Source organism: Armigeres subalbatus, chromosome 3 (genome assembly GCF_024139115.2).
Source record: "Armigeres subalbatus isolate Guangzhou_Male chromosome 3, GZ_Asu_2, whole genome shotgun sequence".
In the NCBI taxonomy this organism is placed as follows: Eukaryota; Metazoa; Arthropoda; class Insecta; order Diptera; family Culicidae; genus Armigeres; species Armigeres subalbatus.
In genome coordinates, this window is record NC_085141.1 from 231,255,554 (window position 1) to 231,277,291 (window position 21,738).

General features: G+C 39.7%; 1 protein-coding gene across 2 annotated transcripts in view; it reads right to left on the minus strand.

The window, feature by feature from the left end:
- LOC134220754 (uncharacterized) overlaps positions 1-21,738 on the minus strand; it is a 429,558-nt gene that overhangs the window by 24,714 nt on the left and 383,106 nt on the right. The window contains exon 9 of one of the 2 annotated variants that reach the window (XM_062699859.1): positions 5,522-5,626. The exons of the other annotated variant lie outside the window; for it this stretch is intronic. Within the exon in view, the coding sequence (XP_062555843.1) occupies positions 5,522-5,626 (105 nt within the window). The remainder of the gene's footprint in view (positions 1-5,521; positions 5,627-21,738) is intronic. 2 annotated transcript variants of the gene reach the window in all.

Consider the following 21,738-nt stretch of genomic DNA (forward strand, 5'->3'; position numbering starts at 1 on the left):
GATCACCGCCCCGGTAAGAAGAAATTTTTTGTAGAGTGAGAAGTCTACTGGTCCATTGGATGTTGTGAAAATGTTCTGTCCTTTGTCTCATGCTTGATTTAAATGTTCAGTCGACCTCTGGTCAAGAACGGTGATTCTGTCTTTTCTTAAGAAAAAAAAATGCTGGTTCTGAGAAGAACATTGCGTTCGAATTTCTCTTCGTGCTGTTATTGTCCGACGGCCACTTGATAACTTTTTGTCAGACGTCACCATTTGGAATAACATTTCAGAATCGCCACTGGTTGCGTGGGACCGCTACAAATGCCACCACTAATGCGATGGTTTCCGTAGAAACTGCTACCAGCGCCTTCGCTCTCTGCGGAATCACGATCAAAATGTCTCGCACACGCCGGAAACTAGCTTTCTTGTATTCAATAAAGTAAGCCTCACCCCTTTGTGATCTGATATAGGTGTAAATTTTATGTGCACTATAAGCGATTAACAAAAGGGCGGGACTAATGGAATTATTTTATTAGATACAAGAAAGCCGCTTCCATGCACGTGCGACCAATTTTGATCGGGATTCTACAAAGAGTGGTCCCGAAGCAAGGGAGATTCTGGAAATTCAAAGCATTCTGTGAAGTTTTCTCGCAAGATTCTGAATTTCGTTGTGAGGTGTTTATAATTCAAAAAACGTTCGGTTGAAGAGAATAACAAAACAAATTTGACCCAAGACAAAATTTATTCTTCGCACAAAACATAATCGCTTGGTGTCTGTCGGTCTGAGCGACGGTCGTCGGTTGGTGGTTGCTGTCAAATTTTTCCTCTAAAGTTGCGTCTTTATCGATTTGGCTGTCGTCGTTAGAAAGTGAACTTTTCTGGTAAGATTCTTTGGTTTTGTTTCTGTTAAAATTTGACCACGATCACTGAGGCGGTTTTCGGTTTTCCGTTGAAAATGCTACTATGTCCGCTCCGCTGCATCTGCTCCGCTTGTTCGAACAGAGGATTAGGTCCAAACCCGCAAGTTGCTTGATTTTGATGTCTGTGCTTGCGATACATGCACGGGATTGGTTATTTTACTATCTCTGAACTGTTTGTCAATTTTTCAATAAGATATAGTTGAAAATCTGTATTTGTAGAACAATACAATGAAGCGTTGATTCATGCTTGATTGAATGGTCCAAAAATATTGGAAATCAACCGTAAAACGGCTGAGATATTCAAGTTCAAAGTCTATCATATTTTCGTGACGGTCTCCGTTTTTCGCAATCGCAAAGCGTACCCTAATATAGAAAAGTCCTACGTCAAAATGTCAGGCTCAAATACCACGAAATTTTTATTGCATTTAATATCTGTAACATGCATTGCAATCGTCCAATTTATTGAAAAGGTCTTTAGAAATTCTTTGGAATGTTTTTTCCAAAAACAACCAATTCAAAAATTATGTTTTTATTTTTTCTTCGGATAGCATCGCAAATTCCATTCCGTCGTATATTTCTCTAGTAATTCTTCCGAAATTTCCAGCAGATATCCCTTTCACGAATCTAGGATAAAATTTCAGGAATTTCTTTGGGCGTTTACGAACGAATTGCTAACGGAAGCGACAACCGCCGATTCCTGAAGGCATTTCTGACATTAAATTTGTCCAAGAATATCTTTGGACAAGTTTTTTTTTCGGAATTTAGTCTAGGGATTTTTCCAGAAAATCCTCTGGAAATAACTTCGGAGATAAATTCAGTAATTCCTTTGAAGATTTCTCAAGACATTCTTTTGAAAATTCAATGAAGCAATTCTCAGAAAATTTCGAAAACTTCTGCGCAAATTCCTTTACGAATTCGTTTGGGAATTTCTTCAGAGATTCTTTTAGAATTTTCGTTGGAAATTCTTTTATGAATTCCTTCGAAATTCCTTTTAAATTCCTTCGGAAATTTCTTCGGAAACTTCCTCCAGGAAATCACTCGGAAGCTATTTTAGTATATATGAATTTTCGAAATTCCTGGAGAAACTATTTCGGAAATTTTGTAGGAAGAATTTTTCCAAAAAAAATCATTAAAGTTTGAAATAGGAAATACTCGAGGAACTTTCGGAAGAGTATCTAAAGGAAATTTCAAAGAAATGTCCAGATGAAATTAACGAATGAACTTTTAAAGAAATTTTCGAATAATCCTAAAAGAATGTTTGAATAAATTTCAGAAGTTACTCCCGAAAAAAATCTTAAAGGAATATCCGAAGGTTGTAACCTGTTGTCTTTGCTTGGCGACTGTGGCATGCAATCATTGTCTCCGCGTACTGAGCATCATTGTGCGCTCACAGCCTCGCCAACCGACAGAGAAGTTTCAGTCAAATGCAGTACCTATGTCAACCACTACACTAAATTCCGGTTGATCGTTGTCAATTGTCGATCAATCGCGCTGCATGCCTCGTAGCCTACTGGGCGCAAGCTGCTTCTCAGATCGTTCGAATTTGACCCGGCATCATACAACAAACCATCTTATCATACCACTCGTTACCGCTTGACCATGAAAACTACAATCAAACTAGCCGAAGTCCCTCATCACGAACGTTGTTCACTCATGCTCTGTAACCAATAAAAGTTAGAGATATAACCGCCACGTTATACACCTCTTTAATCATTTCATTTTATATTGTGAAACTGGAAAACCTTTTTGGAGTTGGGATGACCCGTCAAGTACTCAGCTGTGGTTCTGCTTTGCATATCGAACCATATTTCTGTTACAGGCCATGTTTTAGGGTCGGGGATCAACACCTGTAACACCTTTTTTCTAGCTTACTGTATCTTTGTCTCCGTGTCTCATGCGCCCCCTTGGACTGGGGTCCGAGGGGTGGATGACAAGGTCTCAAGGAATTTTTAATCAAATTTCCAGAGGAATGTCCGAAGGAATTAAAACAAAATCGAGAGAATTCCTGGATGAAGTCTGAAGAAATTTTGTAAGAACTCCAATAATAATAGCAGTACTGGAAGAATTTATTTATGAAATTCCTGATAATTGCTGAAGCAATTTCTAAACAAAAGTTCGAAGGAATTCCTAAACAAATTTCGGCAGTTATTCCTAAAGCCATTTCCAAGTAAAATCATAAACGATATCCTAAAGAATTTTCCTAAGGGAATTTCGGATGATTTTCCTGAAGAAATTTCCTTAGGTATTTCCGAATAATTTTTCGTGGGAATTTCGACCAAATTTTCACAGCAATTTCAGATGAAATTTTCCAAGAGAATTTCAGAAAAATTCTTGAAATATCTCGTTGACGAATTTCCGAAGGAATTTTCAAAGATCTCGGAATGAATATTCGAAGAAATTCTCAAGACGTAAATATTCCTTAAGGATTTTTTAATGTTTTTCGGAAGGAATTTTTGAAGGAATAGCTTAATGTATTTCCAGAAAAAAATCTGGATCTATCTCCAAAGTAATTTCCTAAGAATTTGCCGAATCTCTGAAGGAAATTCCGAAGAAATTTTGAAAGGATTTCACAGAAAAATTCAAGAATTTCGGGCAAGTGCAGGTAACGGACCCTAAACCTATCCCTACACTCACCAAAGCGCTCGTGCAGTGTTTTTGTCCCGGCCAGACGGTGTACCTCGGATATTCTTGTCCTGGGAGGGGTGTTAAGGATCATCCTCAGGAATTTGTTTTCGACCCGTTGAAGTTTGAGGTGGTGGGTTTTAGCGCAGCTCTCCCAGACTGGCATGCCGTATTCGATCACAGGGAGGATGATTTGCTTGTAGACAGCAAGCTTATTTTTCAATGACGACCGGCGGTTGATCAAAGGGTACAGTAGTTTCAACAAAACGTTACACTTCTTGTCTTGTCTTCAAGGTAGGGTCAAGCCAAGGTAGTCGGCCTCATTGGCCCATTCCACAGTCGTGCCATTGAGAACATGTTTAGGGGATTTAGAGTGGGGGGAAATGATGACCTGGGTCTTCGCCGCGTTGATACAGATTTTTCAGCTGGTGAGGTACTCTGTCAGGGCATCCAGGCCTCGTAGGAGTTTTGCCACTAGCGCTCTTATCACTCTACCGTTGTAGACGATGGAGGTGTCATCTGCGAACAGAGACAGAATGCGACGAAGTGAAAACATAAACAGCGAACGAACGAGAAAAAAATACTGTAGGTGCAAAACAATGTTGCCAACTACATCATTCTTTCACAAAAATTAAGAAATAGCATTTTTCTCAAAGCACGTATATTTTTTTTCTATTTCTCAACGGATTCGAGTTTATAAGGCAATTTGCTGTCAGTCTTTTCGTCGCGAAAAATTTTAAAATCCTAGCCAATTTTTAGTCTGGTTTACAACTCGGACTCTCGGAAATTTCCACCGGATTGTATTTTAAATCGGTTCGAATTTCTTATTTTTCATAACGGAATCCCATAAATCTCGCCCACAAACATGGGAGCGAAATTTGCAGGTCAGCTCTTGATGTGTGAACTAGCCTTAAAGTACATGGGGACCTTAAATCTATCTTTTAATCAGACCAAATTGCCCTCGGTTTGAAACTGCCTTAAACACGATTTTGTTCAGCTGATTTATGAATTATTTTTTCGTCGTTTTTGCAGTAGATGATTTCGAAATATACAGAATTATTCAGAAAGACTTTGAAGGATTTTTAATTGTTTCGAAAAAAAAAATCATTGAACAACATGTGGAAATTAACCGTTTAGCGGCCTTCCTTAGCCCTGTGATAAGATGCACTGAGTTTGATTCTCGGTCTGGCCTAGGAAATTTTCGGGTTGGAAATTTTCTCGACTTTACCGAGCATAAAAGTATCATTGTGTTAGCTTCATGATATATGAATGCAAAAATGATAACATGGCTTGGAAACCTCACAGTTAATAATGGTGGTGAATGAACACTAAGCAGCGAGGTGAAAATGTTCCAGTACGGGATTAACGCCAATTGGAAGTAACAATTTAGAGAATCTTCTCGTGGAAAAACAGTAAAATTTCCCGCGTTGGGCAGCATTTCTTTTGAAAATTCAAAAAAGATTAGTGAAAATTTTGATAAAATTCTTTTAAATTTTAAGTTTCTCGTGCAAATTCAAGCAAATTTAGCGCAAATTTAAAACAATTCCAAGCGGAAAATTAGCTGGGCAACGCTCAGGATGGAAATTTTTCAAGTCGGCCCTTTGCAAGTAAGTAAAAGCGGAAAATTAGAGAATATACTGTAGAATAATTGTTCCATAATATCCTGGTAATGATTTACAGAATAAAAAAATAACTTTAACTGTTCTGAATCTGGCTGCTTCATTACTTTTCAATTCAAATATAATTGAAAGAATGGTCCCTTTCTTTCTATAGAGTTATTTTATTATGAAAAAAAAAAAAATATTTGCGACAAAACAGCAATCTGTTTCTGATAAGTTCGTTATGGAAAAAAGCACGGGGAAGCAACACACAAACATCAATTGAATACTGTTAAGCGGATTTCCCAACGGAATGGAATCAAATTAATGAATTCTAGGGAAATAAATTGAGCACACACAGTCAATCGCGTCCAAGCATTCATGCACGTGCACTATAACAACCTTGATCTACTTGAGTCATCATCCAGATTCGGGAAAGGTACAACAAGTCCTCGATAGGAATGATTTTAGTGAGCCACACGTGTTCACGGTAGTAGCCGATGCTATCTGAAATAGAAAAGGGTGGAGGGTGGTCATCGAGAGGATGCTGGCGATGATGTTGAGCGCCATTTTGCACACATGCAGCCTGCAGGTATGAAGCATTACTGCCTCTCATGTAAGAGAAACCGAGTTTATGAATGAATGCAACAGTTTTCCTTTGTTCACTATGAGTGCATTGTAATCAATCAGTTGAATGAGTTTCAGATTTCATGACGCCCTTGTTTACCGGACAATGAAGAGTTTTGATGAAGTTATTAGAAATGAATACAAGTAATGGTAATTCGTGGTTAGAGCTTCAAAGCACCATTTGTTAACTATAGTCGAAGCGGACACATTTTTGCCAGAAATTTTTGATATGGTTACGATTTTCCAGCCCTATCAATTTCCTGAAACCGAATCGAAATAATGAATTGTTTGTTGCTCACTTAATCTACTCACTACACAATCCAAAAACCAAAAATAAGCGTTTTAATTAAATTGAGCTAAGCAAATTTGGTTCAAACCACAAACCTCACCACGTAATTCTGTTCGGTAACTAAGCAGAACTCTCGAACTCAGGCCTACACGAGCGTTCTGTTTTGTGGAAATAATCAACACGGGAGTGCCAAAAACTAATTCAACTAGGCAACCGGAGTGAATTTGGTTTGTCCTTCCCGGTAGGAAACCGCAGTACGCCCTAGAATTAATTGCTTTCCCGTTTGATGGGGCTCTCCCCGATGATGCTCTGTCGACCGAGTAGCGCCAATCCGCAATGTAGGGCGACTCGAACATGCGTGTCTAATGCATGAACTGGGCGTCAATTCCTATTAAGCTGTTTCACCGAGCAGATTAGGGACAAACACACAAATTCCGGATGATAATTCCACTCATCACTTCATCTAATTTCGAGTCCTCTACTGATGATGGCGTGGTCGATCGAAGCCGTCCATATTATATGTGGGAAAACAGACGGTCTTTCCATCTGGCAGTCGATACCGTCATTAAGGCGTCCTCGCGTCAGCTCCGCCAGTCAGTGTGCTGCTTCGTCAAATAGCAGGAGCTGCTCTTGAAACGGAATCTGTATCGCTTCTACTTGATGGAGTATGGATACTGTGGGTAGGTGCTTTGATGACCCTTCTGTGTATTGTCGATTGCCTTCAACTGTACTGCCCTGAGACGGTGCGTGATTGAGCCGGCATACGTGCTCTAATTTCCTTGATACCAAAATCTGATAAAAGTGCACTATCTTTAAGGTAGCGGTTGCAAGCTGCTGGATGATTCCGCTGCAAAACGATGTGCGATAGAATTTGATTTCCAGTGTTACCAGTTCGCAAACCAAACCAGTTTTTGTAATTTGTTAAATAATAGATTCATTGAGCAGAATGACAAAGATTGGCAAAATATCGATTTTTCGAAAAATTATTTTATAAGATTGTACCGAGAATACGAATTGGTCAAAAGTGATAGGGTAGAGAACCATTTGGGCAGCACCCCCTATTCCCGTCAGCAATCTTAATAACTCGACCGCGTTCCAACCAAATGGCTTGATTTTTTGTACATGGTTTGTTTCTGTCGATATCTAGTGATGTACAAAAAATCAAGCCATTTGGTTGGAACGCGGTCGAGTTATTAACGTTGTGGACGGGAATAGGCGGTGCTGCCCAAATGGTATGATCAACGTGCTGCAAGAAAGCTAAACGGGCTTCTGGAAATATTTTCTAGACATGATGCAGTCGAATGATCCTCAAGCACTTCCCTAATAATAAATCTTCTATTGGTTGAACGATGACAAATGACTCCAGCAATGAGGTTTAACCCCAGCATATCTGCCTCTGTACCACATGTTAGGGGTAGATCCAAACAAGAAGTGACCCGTAGTGGGCGGGTTCAAATGCCGACGTTATATTTATGGCGAAGTATCGCGACCCTGGTGAGAACGCCACACAAAACTATCAACCTCAAAAAAATAACATCGATATACAAGGTTGATCAATCGGGAATGTTTAAAGTAGACTGATTTAAAGTTCAGTTCTCACATGGAACTGTAGAAAGTAAAGAAATTGCAGCGCTTCAAGAAGTTCGACACTAGTGAAAAAGAATTCCGCGCAGTGGATCCAACTGCAGGCAGCTCAATGAAGTATTACAGCAGTGAAGTAAATGTAACAAGGTTTGCAGAGTTCACTCACAATTGATAATGATAGACGATAAAGGAGAGACATAAATCTCTCACAATCGTTACATGAAAACAAGCTTATTGCAACCTGATACAAGTGCAAAAACAAAACGGAACCGGAGAAGCAGCTCCCTCTGAAAAGCTATGATAGGACACCTCGTTCCCGCTTACTTTGTATTAGGGATAATGTTTGTAATTTCTTTTTCCTTTTTTTTTCGCAAAGAAGTGTACCGTTTTGACTCAAATCTCGAACATGACTCATATTTCGAGTTCCGGCGTTTTTGAGCCCTAAAACTAAAATTTCAATCTGTTTTTGACACGTGGGATCAAGATTACAAACGCATTCAATATCCTATGGGAACAAATACGCGAATAAAGTTGAAAAGGCGATTTAACAGCAAATGTTTTGAGTTAAAATGCATCAGCAGTACATCCATATGTGGAGCCTTTTCAAAGGAATATCATAGCCTCGGAATATCATAGCCTTTGAGATCACCAGTACTTGTACATTGAAGATGTGTGCTAGTCCCAAGCAATTCGGAGACGAGCCAGCCTCGGGCTGAAAGTCTCCTTAATAAAGACACAAAAAAAAAAAAAAAATAGTCCCAAGCAAACATCTGTTGGTTCCCTGTGCAAAAACAGCTGATCTGGTCATAATGGAGTAGCAACTACGAGCAGTCAATCAAGCTCTAGCTCACATAGATGAGTTGCCATTTTTTTTTCTCTCATAACATTATTTATTTACAATTTAATTATTGCTTATAAACCAACTAATGACAAAAGCATTATTTTATTACTAATTTTGCCCATAAGAATATTCGAAAGCTCACAAGCAAATAGACACTCAAATTGTTTAATGGTCAAATCCCATCGCATATACTCGACACCAACAAAAATACTAACTTATAATTCCTTGAGGAAGGCTAAATAAACTAATCAAAATGTTGAAAATAGAAGCGAAAACGTGTTTGCTACATATTGAGACTGCTTTTGGCGGAAGAATTCAATTTCAATAGTACTACTTTAGTAGTGTGCATATAGATGTGGGCCGCCGCCAGCAGTTCCACACTGACGTTTGAAATCTGTCACGCCGCTGATTTATAATTGTCCACGCCGAAATATCCTTACAAATTTCTCGTTAAATTTTCAGTCATTTTCGGTCAAATGACCTATTTGGTCAAACGAGTTTTTAGTCAAATGATCATCTCTGCCAAATGGAATTCGGCTAGATGACTTTCAGCTTAATAGAATGCCAAGTTGCATTCGAACAAATGGCTTTCCGTCGAATGACTTTAGACCAAACGATGGGAAGTGCCGTTTGGCCGGAAGTTGTTTGACTGAATATGCCGTTTGGCCGAACAAACCATGTCATTTGATGTTTACAGCCGAAAATGTCAGTCAACCAATATGGTCATTTTGCCGAGAATGTCTTTTGGCTGAAATGGTCGATCAGCAGAAAGCGCCATTTGACTGAAAATGTAATATGGCTGGAATGGGTAAACGGTCACGAAAATATCTTTCAGTCGAACTAGTCCTTTGGCCAATAAAGTCGATTGGCCAAATAGGTCATTTGGCAAATGACATTTTCGGCCGCATATACCCGTTCAGCCGAATCATATTTTTTGTGCAAAATTTGTTTTCGGCCAAAGGACAAGTTCGGTCGAACAACATTTTCAGCCGACTATTTGGCCGAATAACCTGTCTGTGCAAACGGTTTCTTCGACCAATTTTCGGCTTAATTACCGTTTCTGCCAAAGGATCAATTCGGGCAAATGGAATTCGGCAAGATGACTTTCGGCTTAACGCGTTATTCGGTCCAGACGTCAGTCAAGAGGTCAGTCGATATTAGGCCGATATTTTTTATTCACTACTGAACCATCATCGCCCTTTCCCGTTACGTTGGGATATGGAGACTATGAAGTTGTCTGTAACGGTATAAATCCGGCCATATCGTCAGGCTCGGTTCAACAATTACGTCCCTAACCCCGAATCCCAAGGTGTCAAGCGACCCGTGTCGATGGGATGCGTGGTCTGAGGTGTTAAACAGTCGGCAAGTCCGTAACGGAGCCTGTGGAGGTTCCACAGACGAGGGCTGCTTTAGCCTATGCCAGGGGCTATGCTGTCGTTTCGAGGTATTGGGAAACAGGGTGCCAGTGACGGACACCTCCTGGGCAGTGAAGCACGAGACTAGGGTACTCCCTGTAAGGTACCTTAACCTCCTGGCTGGTGCTGAAGGAACCGTTGCCTGGGTTGGCGAGAGTTTGGTCTGCCTTGTAGCTGAAGTAGGAGTGACATAGGGAACCACCCCCCTAGGTCGCCTCCGGCTAGGCCGACAAGTGTTACAGAACGGGGTGGTTACTACACTAATACAGGACTATCTGGGCTGCGAGATGACCATGGGGTATCTCCTGCAGGGTACCTAGTTTTACCCTTGCTGTTACTAGTGTGACCCATATTGATGAGCGTTGGGGTACATGTGGTGTCAGTGTGTCTTTTGTCCACAGGTGGTACATGGGAATCCGAGAGTAAGCGATTCGGCATAAGTGCACTTAGTGTATGTCAAGTGGCCCTGAACGTTTAGCGCCATCAGGTCATTTTCAACTGCGAAAAGCCATCGTGTACACCAACGGTTCTTAACCTGGGGTACATGTTCCCCTGGGGATACCTTTGCTGGCCCTGGGGGGTACCTCGGACAAAAATGCGTCATGGCGGATGTATTACAATTCCTATCAAAACTTATTGATAAAGTTTTGATAATTGTGTGACCTTTCTATTTCAAAACTTTGTCTTGTACATAATATGCATGGCGATTAGTAAATCAAAGCCTATGTAATTCTGCCCTCAAAATCTAGCATAGTTAATGAAGGGCTGTGCGACAAATGATCAAAAAGACAAATCGTTGAATGAACAAATTTTAAAAATCTTCAATGCAATCTACTAATCCGAAACAAAATATTGAATAACATGTTAACAACATACTTCTGAACTAAAATCTAAAGTCTGAAGGTACGAAAGTCTCCATTTGAGAGGCATAAAGACTTTTTTTAAAGCTCAGTTGCTTCGTTGCAAGAGAATTTCTTTTACGCTTCTCGGAAGCCTCCATCCAAGCAGCTCGAAGCCTCCTTTATAGAGGCTCGGAAGCATTTTTCTCAGAAGGTTCGGAAGCCTCATTTCAAGAGGTTTGGAACCCACCTTCAAGAGGCTCGTAAACCTCCTTTTAAGTGCCTCGAAAGCCTCTTTTCAAGGGGCTTGGAAGTTTCTTCGAAAGGCGTGGTAGCCTAGTTTCAAGAGGCTCAGAATTATGTTCTCAAGAGGCTTATAAGCGTTCTTTCAAGATGCTGAGGAGCCTCCTTTTAAGTGGATCGAAAGCTGCCTTTCAAGTAGTTTCTGCAGTCTCTCTACAAGATGCTCGGCTCCCTCCGAGAGGCTCGGAAACATTTCTTCAAAAGACTCGGAAGCCTACTTTCAAGAGACTTGGAAGATTTTTTTTCAAAACGCGAGGATTCCTACTTTCAAGAGGCTCGGAAGCTTCCCTTCAAAAAACTCGGAATTTTTCTTTCAAGAGGCTTGGAAGCATAGTTTCAAGAGGCTCAGAAACCGCTTTTTAAAAAGCTCAGAAGTCTCATTTCAAGTGGCTCGAAAGCCGCTTTTCAAGAGGCCTCCCTTCGAGATACTCGGAAGCCTCACTTCAAGAGGATCGGTAGCATTCCTTTGAGATGCTCGGAAAAATCTCTTCAAGAGGCACGCAAGCCTCTTGAAAAAAGGCTTGAAAGCCTTCTTTCAAGAGGCTCGGAAGGTTTCCTTTAAAATTCACAAAATTCTTCTTCCAAGAGGCATAGAAGTGGTACTTTCAAGATATTCAGAAGCCTCTTTTTGGGTTGTTCGACAGCCGCTTAGATATGGATATGAAGCCTGCCTTCAAGAAGATCAGAATCTTCCCTTGACGTCCCTCGGAATTCTTCTCTCAAGAGGCTTCGAATCATACAATCAAAATACTTACAAGCCTCCTTTAAAGCGGATCGAAAGAGGCGAAAGATGTTAAGAGGCTCTGAAGCCTATCTTTAAGAGCTCGAAAGCCGACTTTCAAGAGGCTCGTAAGCTTCCCTCGAAAGCCGTTGTCAAGAGACTCTGAAGCCTGCCTTCAGGATGCTCGGAAGCTTCCCTTCAAGAGGCTCTGGATCCTCCTTTCAAGGGCTCGAAACCCGCTTACAAGAGGCTTGGAACGCATCTCTTGAAGAGGCTGAGAATTCTTCTTTCAAGGAGTTTGGAAGCATACTTTCAAAAAGTTCAGAAGCCTCCTTTAAAGAGGCTCTGAAGCTTCCCTTCAAGATGCTCGAAAGCATCTATATTATAGGCTTGGAAGCCTCCCTTCAAGAGGCTCGGAAACCATCAATAGTTGAAAAAGGCCTCTAGGAAGCTTGTTCTATTTTTTTTTCAATTGGAATTTTCACGGTATGATGCAAATTTCAGCCAACTTAATGGAGAGCTACACATTCCGTTTGTTTTCAGGTTCATCTTTCATATACCTACGCTTATTTTTATTTACAGCAGAAAAAATAGGGGGTACCTCCCCACGAAACCTACGACCTCATGGTCAAGGAATGATTCCGCTACTAAAATTCCTTGAACAGTACGGAGTTGGCAAGTAGTGCAAACTTCGTAACGCTAATAACGCCTGCTATGTACAGTAGACTAGTCCAGGATAAGAAAAGTTGTTGAATTCTACGGGGCACCCAACAGGATTGTGCCTTTGGGTTAGAGAATCAATTTCTAAAATTTGTTGCATAAACTTTCCCCACAGGAACAACTTCGAATCTTCCAGGGAAAAACTTCGGATTTTCTACGGGATTTTTTTTAAAGTTTCCTCACGAAATTCTTTCAAATGCCCACGGTAAATTGTCATGAGAAGTTTCTTTGTATTTCCACGGAAAACTCTTCCGAAATTTCTAGGGAAACACTTTTGAATTTCCCTGGGACATTGTGTAACTTTGGACGGATATTTTGAATTAAATTTGAAAGGAATTCAAAAGCTTCAGACGTTTTATCTTTTCAAGCAAAATCAATTGCAAATAAAAATTAAACAACTTTTGTCGTTTTTATCCTTCTAGGCAAATTGATATTTAGATTGAATTGAAGCTTTATTATTGCAAATTAATTATTTTTGTTTTCTTCTTTATATACCTATTTTATTTCATTTGAATTCATTTAGTGTTTTACGTTTTTTTTCTTTTTAAGCAAAATAATGTTAGAATTCGTTAAGTCGGTTTAACGATTCAAAGTTCAAAGTGACTCCAAAATACAATCTGTCCTTGCCTGACTACTTCTACTACTGACCCTTCAGTGAGTGCAGCAATGGCTCCTGAAAGTATAGATCTAGTTTTCAACCATTTGCTTAAATCAAGGAAGACGTTAAACTTCTACCGCCATTTGAAAATCTGGGAATAATAAGCAATTCACCTTCAAGATGTCCCTTAAAAAACCCCTACGAAAATTAAATAGGTTTTAATAGTGTTGCATTAGACTAACGTTTGTCATTCGCGTTAGACTTCCAGCGCAAAGCTAAGGCCCACCTTTCGAGGTAGCTAAACGGAGAAAAGTGAAGTTCACCAGTCAGTCGAGCGAAGGGAGCAAAAGGGAAAAAAACCAAACTGTCCGTTTGTTTAAATAAAATGCGCGTTGAAATTCTTTTTTTCGGGAATTTTGTTATATTTGTTACTGTAGTTTTAAATGAATTTAATCCGGTACTGTTGTCTTGATTCAGTTTTAAAAAGTTATTCAGAAGTTCATCAAGGGGTTTCCTCACAGATTGTTTCCATCGGTGGAAGGAAATAGTTTGGGAATTGCCCTTGAAACCCGTTCACTAAATCCGCTCAGAATTTACAGAAAGTATTGAGAAAGTTTGAGGGATAACGAATAGAGTTCTTTCTTAAATAATATCCAGAACTTCTTTTGAAATTCTTCCAAAAACGCTTTCGTGTGTCTCAGAATTTTCTTCTGGAATTCTGCCAGAAATTACTTCAGTAATTCTTCCAGGAATTCTTTCTTGAATTCATGTATGCATTCATTGGGGATATCTTTCAGGCATCCCTCCATATTTTTTCCAAATGATTTCTTGGAAATGAATTCTTTTGGAAATTCTTCTAGGAATATCTTTGAATGCTGTTCCAGGATTTTGTCTAGAAGTTGCTCCAGGGTTTAATTTGAAAATTTCTGCAACCACTCCTCCAAGAAATCCTTCCAGAATACAAGAACTTACTTGAAGTTTCCTTCAGGAATTGCTCCGTAAATTTCGTACATAAATGCCACCGGAGCAATTGAGCAATTCCTCCGGAAGATTCTTGAAGAATTCCTCTGGAAGTTCTTTGAGGAATTCCTACGGAATTTCCTTGAAGAATTCTTCAAGGAACATCCTAGAGAAATTCCTCCGGAAGTTCCTTGAAGAATTCTTCTGGAAGTTCCTTTAAGAATTCTTCCTGAAGTTCCTTGAGAAATTCCCCAGGAAGTTCCTTGATCTATTCCCGCGGAAGTTCCTTTGAAAACTCCTCCGAAATTTTCTTGAGGAATTGCTCCGGAAGTGGAGGTGCTCATCCGGAAGTTCCTGGAGGAGTTCTACCGGAAGTTCTTCAAAGAAATCCTCCGCCAAATCCTCCAGGAATTCCCCCGGAAGTTCCTTCACGAGTTTCACCGGAAGCTAACACAAGGAAGCAGGATTTTTTTCGAAGAAATTCCTGAACAAATTAATGGAGGAGTTTTTGAAGGAACTTCCGGAGGAGTTCCTGGAGGAAATTCCGGAGAAATTTCTGGAGGAACTTTCGGAGGAATTACTTGAGGAACTCCCGAAAGAATACCTGAAGGAACTTCCGCCGGAATAACTGAAGGAACTTCGAGAGGAGCTCGTGTAGAAACCTTAAGAGGAATCCCTCAATGTACTTCCGAACTCCGGAATTTCTTCGGGATTTGGGAACGGAAGACCAAAATCCTGGCACCATTTGAAATGCACGGGGCCCAAAATCCGGCGGAAAATTTTCCCGAGGTTTGAGGCTACCTTTATCAATAGGGGTGGCGAGAAAAAAAAATCTGAGATGTGCACAGGATTATCGAAAATAATTAAATACAAATATCCGCCCAAAAGTAAATTGCATTATCCACAAAAAATCAGTTCACGCTCTTAAACTTTTTTGTTTATCCTGATCTGATTAGTCAAGGCTAACGCACTGCCACTGCTCTGGATGCCCTGGATCATATGTTTCAAATCAAAACAAACACCATGCTACGCACACCAATATATCCAATGACAGATGGAACTGAAAATGTTTTTTTTATTCAGGGTTCGGGTTGGCACTAAACCAGGTTTAAAAACGAATTCGACATTAGTAGCTTCATTTTAGTCCTCACCCGCTGAATTGGAATGGTACGTGGAGTCTGGTCGTAAGGGAATATGGGCTACTAGCTCGAGGGAACAGTATTCCGGAGGCTCTCGTGGATCGATAATCGGAAATAATTCGGCCATTTTGCGCACAAGCTCACACTGCCATCTTGTGGAATAGCGATTGCTGGTAGCTCGACGCTCCGAGGGCAACGACGTAATCAACAGGATCGGACGAATAATCGTCGTCCCCATCGCCCCATCGGAAAGTCATCCGTCTTCGGCACCCCGCCGGAATCCTGTCATCGCTACAAAAATCCTGCGCATGTACGTGGAAACATTGTTATCATGGTCATGAAAGTTTCCCAGGTTTATTGTCCAACCCGAATGAACTCGTTTATTTAAATAAAAAGTTGAATTAGAAGTTCTGGATGCTGATTGATTTTATTTTCAGCCATTCCGTTTTAGAATACACTGTTCGTTGGTGGATTGGTTTGTTTCAGACTTCTATTCCTCTTCGGTAAGTGGGTATTGAGTGGAACAAGCTTAAGGGAATACGAGGGGCAACACGGGAAGGAGAGTTTGGTTTCCGCAGTTTTGGCAGGTGGTTTGAAATATTCAGCCAGTAACCGTTCGAATATTTTCCCTGTGGTATTGTCTCGAGAATGTCGGGTAAATCAACAGACTGGTGGTTTCTTGCACTCGATAGTGGCGCTAAAGCCACCAAAGTTTATAAAAACCTCATACGATTTTGCGAACGGTTACAATTGTTCTGAATTTCCAGGTGCAATTCATCCAAATACCCACATTCTTCCAAATTTCTAATTCTTCCGTACTTCCACGGAAATCCTTACGAGGTGTCACTGGAGATTCTTTCTAGTTTTTACTGGAAATTTGTACAGATTTCCGAGGTATAAAGATTTAAATACCTTTTGCGGTTCAATAACTGGGCACTTCCCGAATAAATATTAGTGCCTAATTTGGCCAACCCTAAAAAATGCATATTTTCCAAAAAATGTCGATCAGTTTCAACAGCGAAGATAGATAAGGGATAAATCTTCTGTTAGAGGTGATAAAACTCTCGAGAATTGCTTTACTTTTGGAGTTATGCCAGAAACAGGCCAAATTAGGAACATGGCCAAAACTGGTACAGTTACCCTATGTGAAGTTCAAGATGATACCTGTCCTTTCTGTGAAAGGGACAAGGAAGATTCGGAACATTTATTGTGTACCTGTGAAGCACTTTTCCAAAAAAGCGCAAATTTTTAGATAAAGGATTGATACAACCATCGGATGTGTGGATGACTTCTCCCAGGATAATGCCTACAATAATGCACGTAAACATTAAAACGGGACCGGCCACAAGTACTACTTTGGTGATATTACAAACAACCCCTACTGAGGAAATACAACTTCACAACGTAGTGTAGGATGGTAACTGTAAAGTTTCTAAGCCAAATTTTAATTTTGAAACTCGTTTATTACATGCATTAGGATGTTCAATCATGGTTTGAACCAAATGGCAGGTATCAAATGAGCTTCTCCTTATTGGCATTACATCCCCCACTGGTACATTGCGAACTCTAGTTCATAAAGAAGCTTAGTTCATTATCTTTCACATTTCACATATTTATGCTTAGTTTCATGAAAAAAACTTAACAATTACATAACTTTGATTCGCACCATGGTTTGAACTAAATTCGTACCATGCACGGTGGCTAAAATCGTGTTTTGAGCGCGTTTAATTTATAGTACCTTTATTAGGTGATTTAGCATAATGGCGTCTCTGAGACATTTTATCAGTAAGTCGATGCGCTTCTTTGGAGGTATTCCCCCTTAAAGTGAGGTGAATTTTGTTTTTTACTTTACAACATGCAGGGTATATGTCTTCGCGAGAGTTGTAGCAAAAGTACACCTCAAATTTTTTGTCAATGACACCATGTTCATAATTTCATTACTTTTGGAGATTTATTGCTTCTTATGCCAACAAACTTTGAACATGTTCGACGTATGAGCAATGCATACAAAGCATGCAAGCATATGGAGACGCATGGTGCTTTGGTTTATCAACTTCTTGTGATTTGATTTCTGCTTTGCATAGTAGGAAATTATTTTTGATGAAACATTCCTTACATCCGCTTAAATTTAAAGATCATTACTTGTACTTTGTTATGCGTATGAGATTGACTGCCACAATTTGCCCGTTGTCAAGTTGCAGTTGAATTCAAATATGACTAAAAAAAAACAATAAAACTGCTATAACTTCTATATTAATTTTTTTTTACATTTCTTGATTCTTATACATAGTGTTATGCACTCAATTATTGAATCCGACGGAGAATCCTGTCTTATTGTTTCCCATTCAAAATCCTTTTTTACCTTTCTCGTACACTAAATGTACCGAAAGGCAATTATTCAGAAAGCCTCTTCCAATTGTTTTTAATTATTTTTATTTATTCAATAGTTAGGCCGTTCCAAATATTTAATTAACTTTTTGTCCTACTGGTCTCCGAAAGGTCAAGGGGGGGGGATAATAAAAAATAAATATTAGAATGAAAAAAATAAAAAAACTTCTCGGATTTGTTAAAGAATGTTTTGAAAATACTCAAAATTATACGAATTTTATTTTGTTGGCCCCTCAAAATATTATTTTTTGGCAAAAAATCCCGAAGGGGAGGGGGGGGAGACAAAATAGTTTTTAAATATTTGTTTCGGCCTTATTATTCGTAACCATTGTAAGATTATAATTCAGTGGACATGCCTAAAACATTGGAGTGTTATTCTAACAGTGACATTTCGATTGATTTTGGTTATTGTGTACCAGGGTTCTTAACGTTAATCAACGATTAATTATTTGCGGGAAATGTTACACTGTTAAACGACTATTTTCTTCCATTTACTTGCACTTATTAATTTTTATGTATCAAACAGATACGCATCTCGTTCTCTACTTGAGGACTTTTTCAGAGGACGGAATGCGTATCTGTTTGATACATAAAAATTAATTAGTGCAAGTAAATGGAAGAAAATGGTCGTTTAACCATTAATCAACGATTAACGCCGTCAACGTTAACCTTCCAAAGATGCAACGACAGCGTTGCGTCAATTTTTTGACAAATCAACGTCAACGTAAACGAAGAACGTTGAATCAACGTCAACGCCAACGTTGATCGTATCGTTCATTTTCACCCAGGAGTGGAACATTTTCTATTCTTGTTTCTTTTCGTTTAAGCATTCTGTCCAGACAGTCTTGTGAAATGTCATCTGCATGTCATTTGAATAATTTGTTCATAACTTGCTTTAAAATCCAAATTTGCCTCATAATAGATGTACTCATAACGCATGAGTAGCGCTATGTTTTTCTCCAAGGGTACATTGGTATAAATATAACATATGAGGCTGGAGAATAAAATCACTCCAAAATGTCACGTGTCATTTGACATAATGTCATTTGAATGACATTTTGCCTCCCACGCCTCAGATTACATATCGACAGCAATGTCTTGTAAACCAAAGTCGTAGGCACATTTAAGCGCTATAAGTTCACCACACTTGATGATTGATAGCTAACTTCTGAAAGCTAAAGTTCTGCGAAAATTATACAATCGAATGCAAATGACATTTTACAACACTGGTCCAGATTACAAGCATTATAACTAGATATAATATGAAACGAAATTATAATATGTGAACTTTGACATCAAGATACTGCTTATCAATTGATAAAGCACTCTGCCTGCCTGTTCGAAGTTGTTTGAAATTATCATGCATGACCCTTTATTTGCGTGTTTTAAAAACTACATTGATTTCGATCAACACGGTTTTCCGAAGCGGTCGATTACTACGAACTTGGTTTAATTTACGTCCAGCTGCCTGCGTTGTTTGGACTCCGGATGGCAGGTTGATGCAGCATATATGGATCTGAAAGCCGCTTTCGATACTATGGACCATGAAATTCTGCTTGCTAAGCTGATGTTACTCGGCGTCTCATCAACGGCTACCGATTGGTTTAGGTCATATTTGCAGAATCGTTTGAAGCGTGTGAAAATTGGCACGTCAGAATCAGAAGTTTTCGCAAACAAATCGGGAGCACCTCAAGGCAGCAATCTGGGCCCGCTACTATTCTCGATCTTTATTAATGATATTTTCATGCTGTTGTCACAAGGCAGCCGTCTCTTCTACGCAGACGATTCAAAAATCTATAACGTTATAAAAAACCTGACAGATTGCAACGAACTGCAAAATTTGTTGTATATTTTTGCGTTATATATTTGTTGTATATTTTTGGTGCTCAAGAAATCTCATGGACTTAAGTATTGAAAAATGCAACATCATTTCATATCACCGGAAAAATCACCAATCATCTTCGACTATATCCTGTCTGGACGATCGCTCACTCGCGTTCAGCACATTAAGGATCTTGGCGTTATCCTGGATGGCGGACTGACATACAGACCTCACTACGATGATATTGTAGCCCGAGCTAATTGTCAATTAGGTTTTATTTTCAAAATTGCCGGTGAATTCCGTGATCCGTTATGCTTTAGATCACTGTACTGTTCCCTTGTGCGATCAATACTGGAATCATCCGCTGTTATTTGGTGCCCTTTCCAGACCACATGGATCGCTAGAATCGAAGCCGTTCAACGGAAGTTTCTAAGATACGCTCTTCGATCCCTAAGGTGGCGTGATCCGACCAACTTGCCACCGTACGAGGAGCGGTGCCGGTTGATTAGCATCGAACCACTAGAGTTTAGACGGATCGCCGCTCAAGCTACGTTTGCTGGGAAGCTGCTCACGGGTCACATCGATTGTCCAGCACTACTGTCGCAGTTAAATATCTATGCACCTGAAAGACCCTTTCGTCAACGTTTATTTTTGCTTCTAGAACCACAGACTAGCAACTATGCACTACACGAACCAATTCGATTCATCAGTCGCCGCTTCAACGAATTCTTCGATATTTTTTACTTCAATTTATCAGTTGACGTGTTTCGTCATCGGTTACTAGACTTTTACCGTACCGCTGACCGTAACCAATTAGTTTAACTAATATTCATTTAGACATTCATTGTCAGATGAATTATTCTAATAAATAAACAAATAAACACGACGAACAAATTTCTGGCTTCTATCAAAACTGGGCCTATTTGAACTTCTGATTGATTATTTGTTCAAATAAAAATGCTTAAAATTAAATGACTTTTAATATTATAAATGGTATCATTCCTAGAATGAAAATGTTCAAGTTATAGTGACGTCTCGATTTTTATCACGCTCCAATTTGAATAAAAACTTGTACTGTCAATAAATTTTGCAACGCCAAGCCATTAATTGATGGAGATAAAGGGATCTATCTCCATTAATTGCTGTTTTGCCTTCTTTAACTTTTCGCGATATATTATATGATGAGTGAGAAAGGAATCATCTCCGATAGGTGGATTAATCTAGGTTTTACCTACAGGTAATAAAAAGGAAAGCATCTCGTGAAGCTTCTTTTCTGTCCTAGACTAGTTAGAAAAAAGTGCGCTTGGCCTAAAAAAAATAGAATTAAAATTGGTCGCTAAAATCAAATAATAAGACAAACGAAGTTAGAAAAAAGTAAGTTTATGTGCTATTAGTACACTAATTCATGAGCTTTGGTGAGAAGAAAAACAAGTGTTAAAAAATATAGTAATACAAAAGAATCGAATAAGAACAGGTCCATCATTTGGCCTTTTCTTTTTCTACTTTTGGACGTCTGGAGTTCATTCCGCATATCCGATTACAGCCCAAAGGATTGCCCAGAACATATGCAGGATTGGACAACATTTATCGGCAGGATTGGGCAACAGTTATCGGCCATTCTCCGGCCACAAGTGCAACATCGACGCCACCTTGGAAACAGTCTCAAAAGACAACAGTGCCGCCATTTTGGAAATGTGGCAGCTCTCGCTTCTTCGTGGCCAACCCGCTTCGAAGGCACTCCGTGCGACCAACTCGCTGCATCGTCCGGCCATCCCGCTTCATCGTCTTATCAAGAATCCGATTCTAGAACCGGTACAGAGTTAAATATTCGTCCAAGCCTAACCATTGCCAAATAGTTTCTTCGGGGCCAACCCTTGAGATTATCCACTTCTTCGGGAGTGATATTTCAAGCCAATCTGCTCCGAGTGCGAGTCAACCGTGAGCCACCGATCCCAACCTGTACCTACAACTCGCTTCCAGGGTAAACCTACCGTGGCCATACGTCACCAGACAACCCGATATTCTGGCCATCATCAACGGCCAATCTGCGAACCTAACAGCTAAAACAACGCCAGTTTCCTCAGTCGTCCGGCCATCAACCTCCCACCAAGCTAGCCAACGTAGTCATCAAAAAAAAAACGCAAGTGTAACTTATGTTACAAAGTAACCTCCCTATGATCGATCATGCTCATGTGTGGGAAATAAATCTAGGGGAACTGTTACGTTTTCCATCTCACTGAACATATATTTATCTCATCGCAAAACAAAGAAATACAGCACCAATCACGTCGCTTCTTTCTGCTAACAGAAACAAATCAAATTCTTTTTCATTGCTTTGTTTTTGATGGGATGGAGATAGGAGCTATGCCGAAC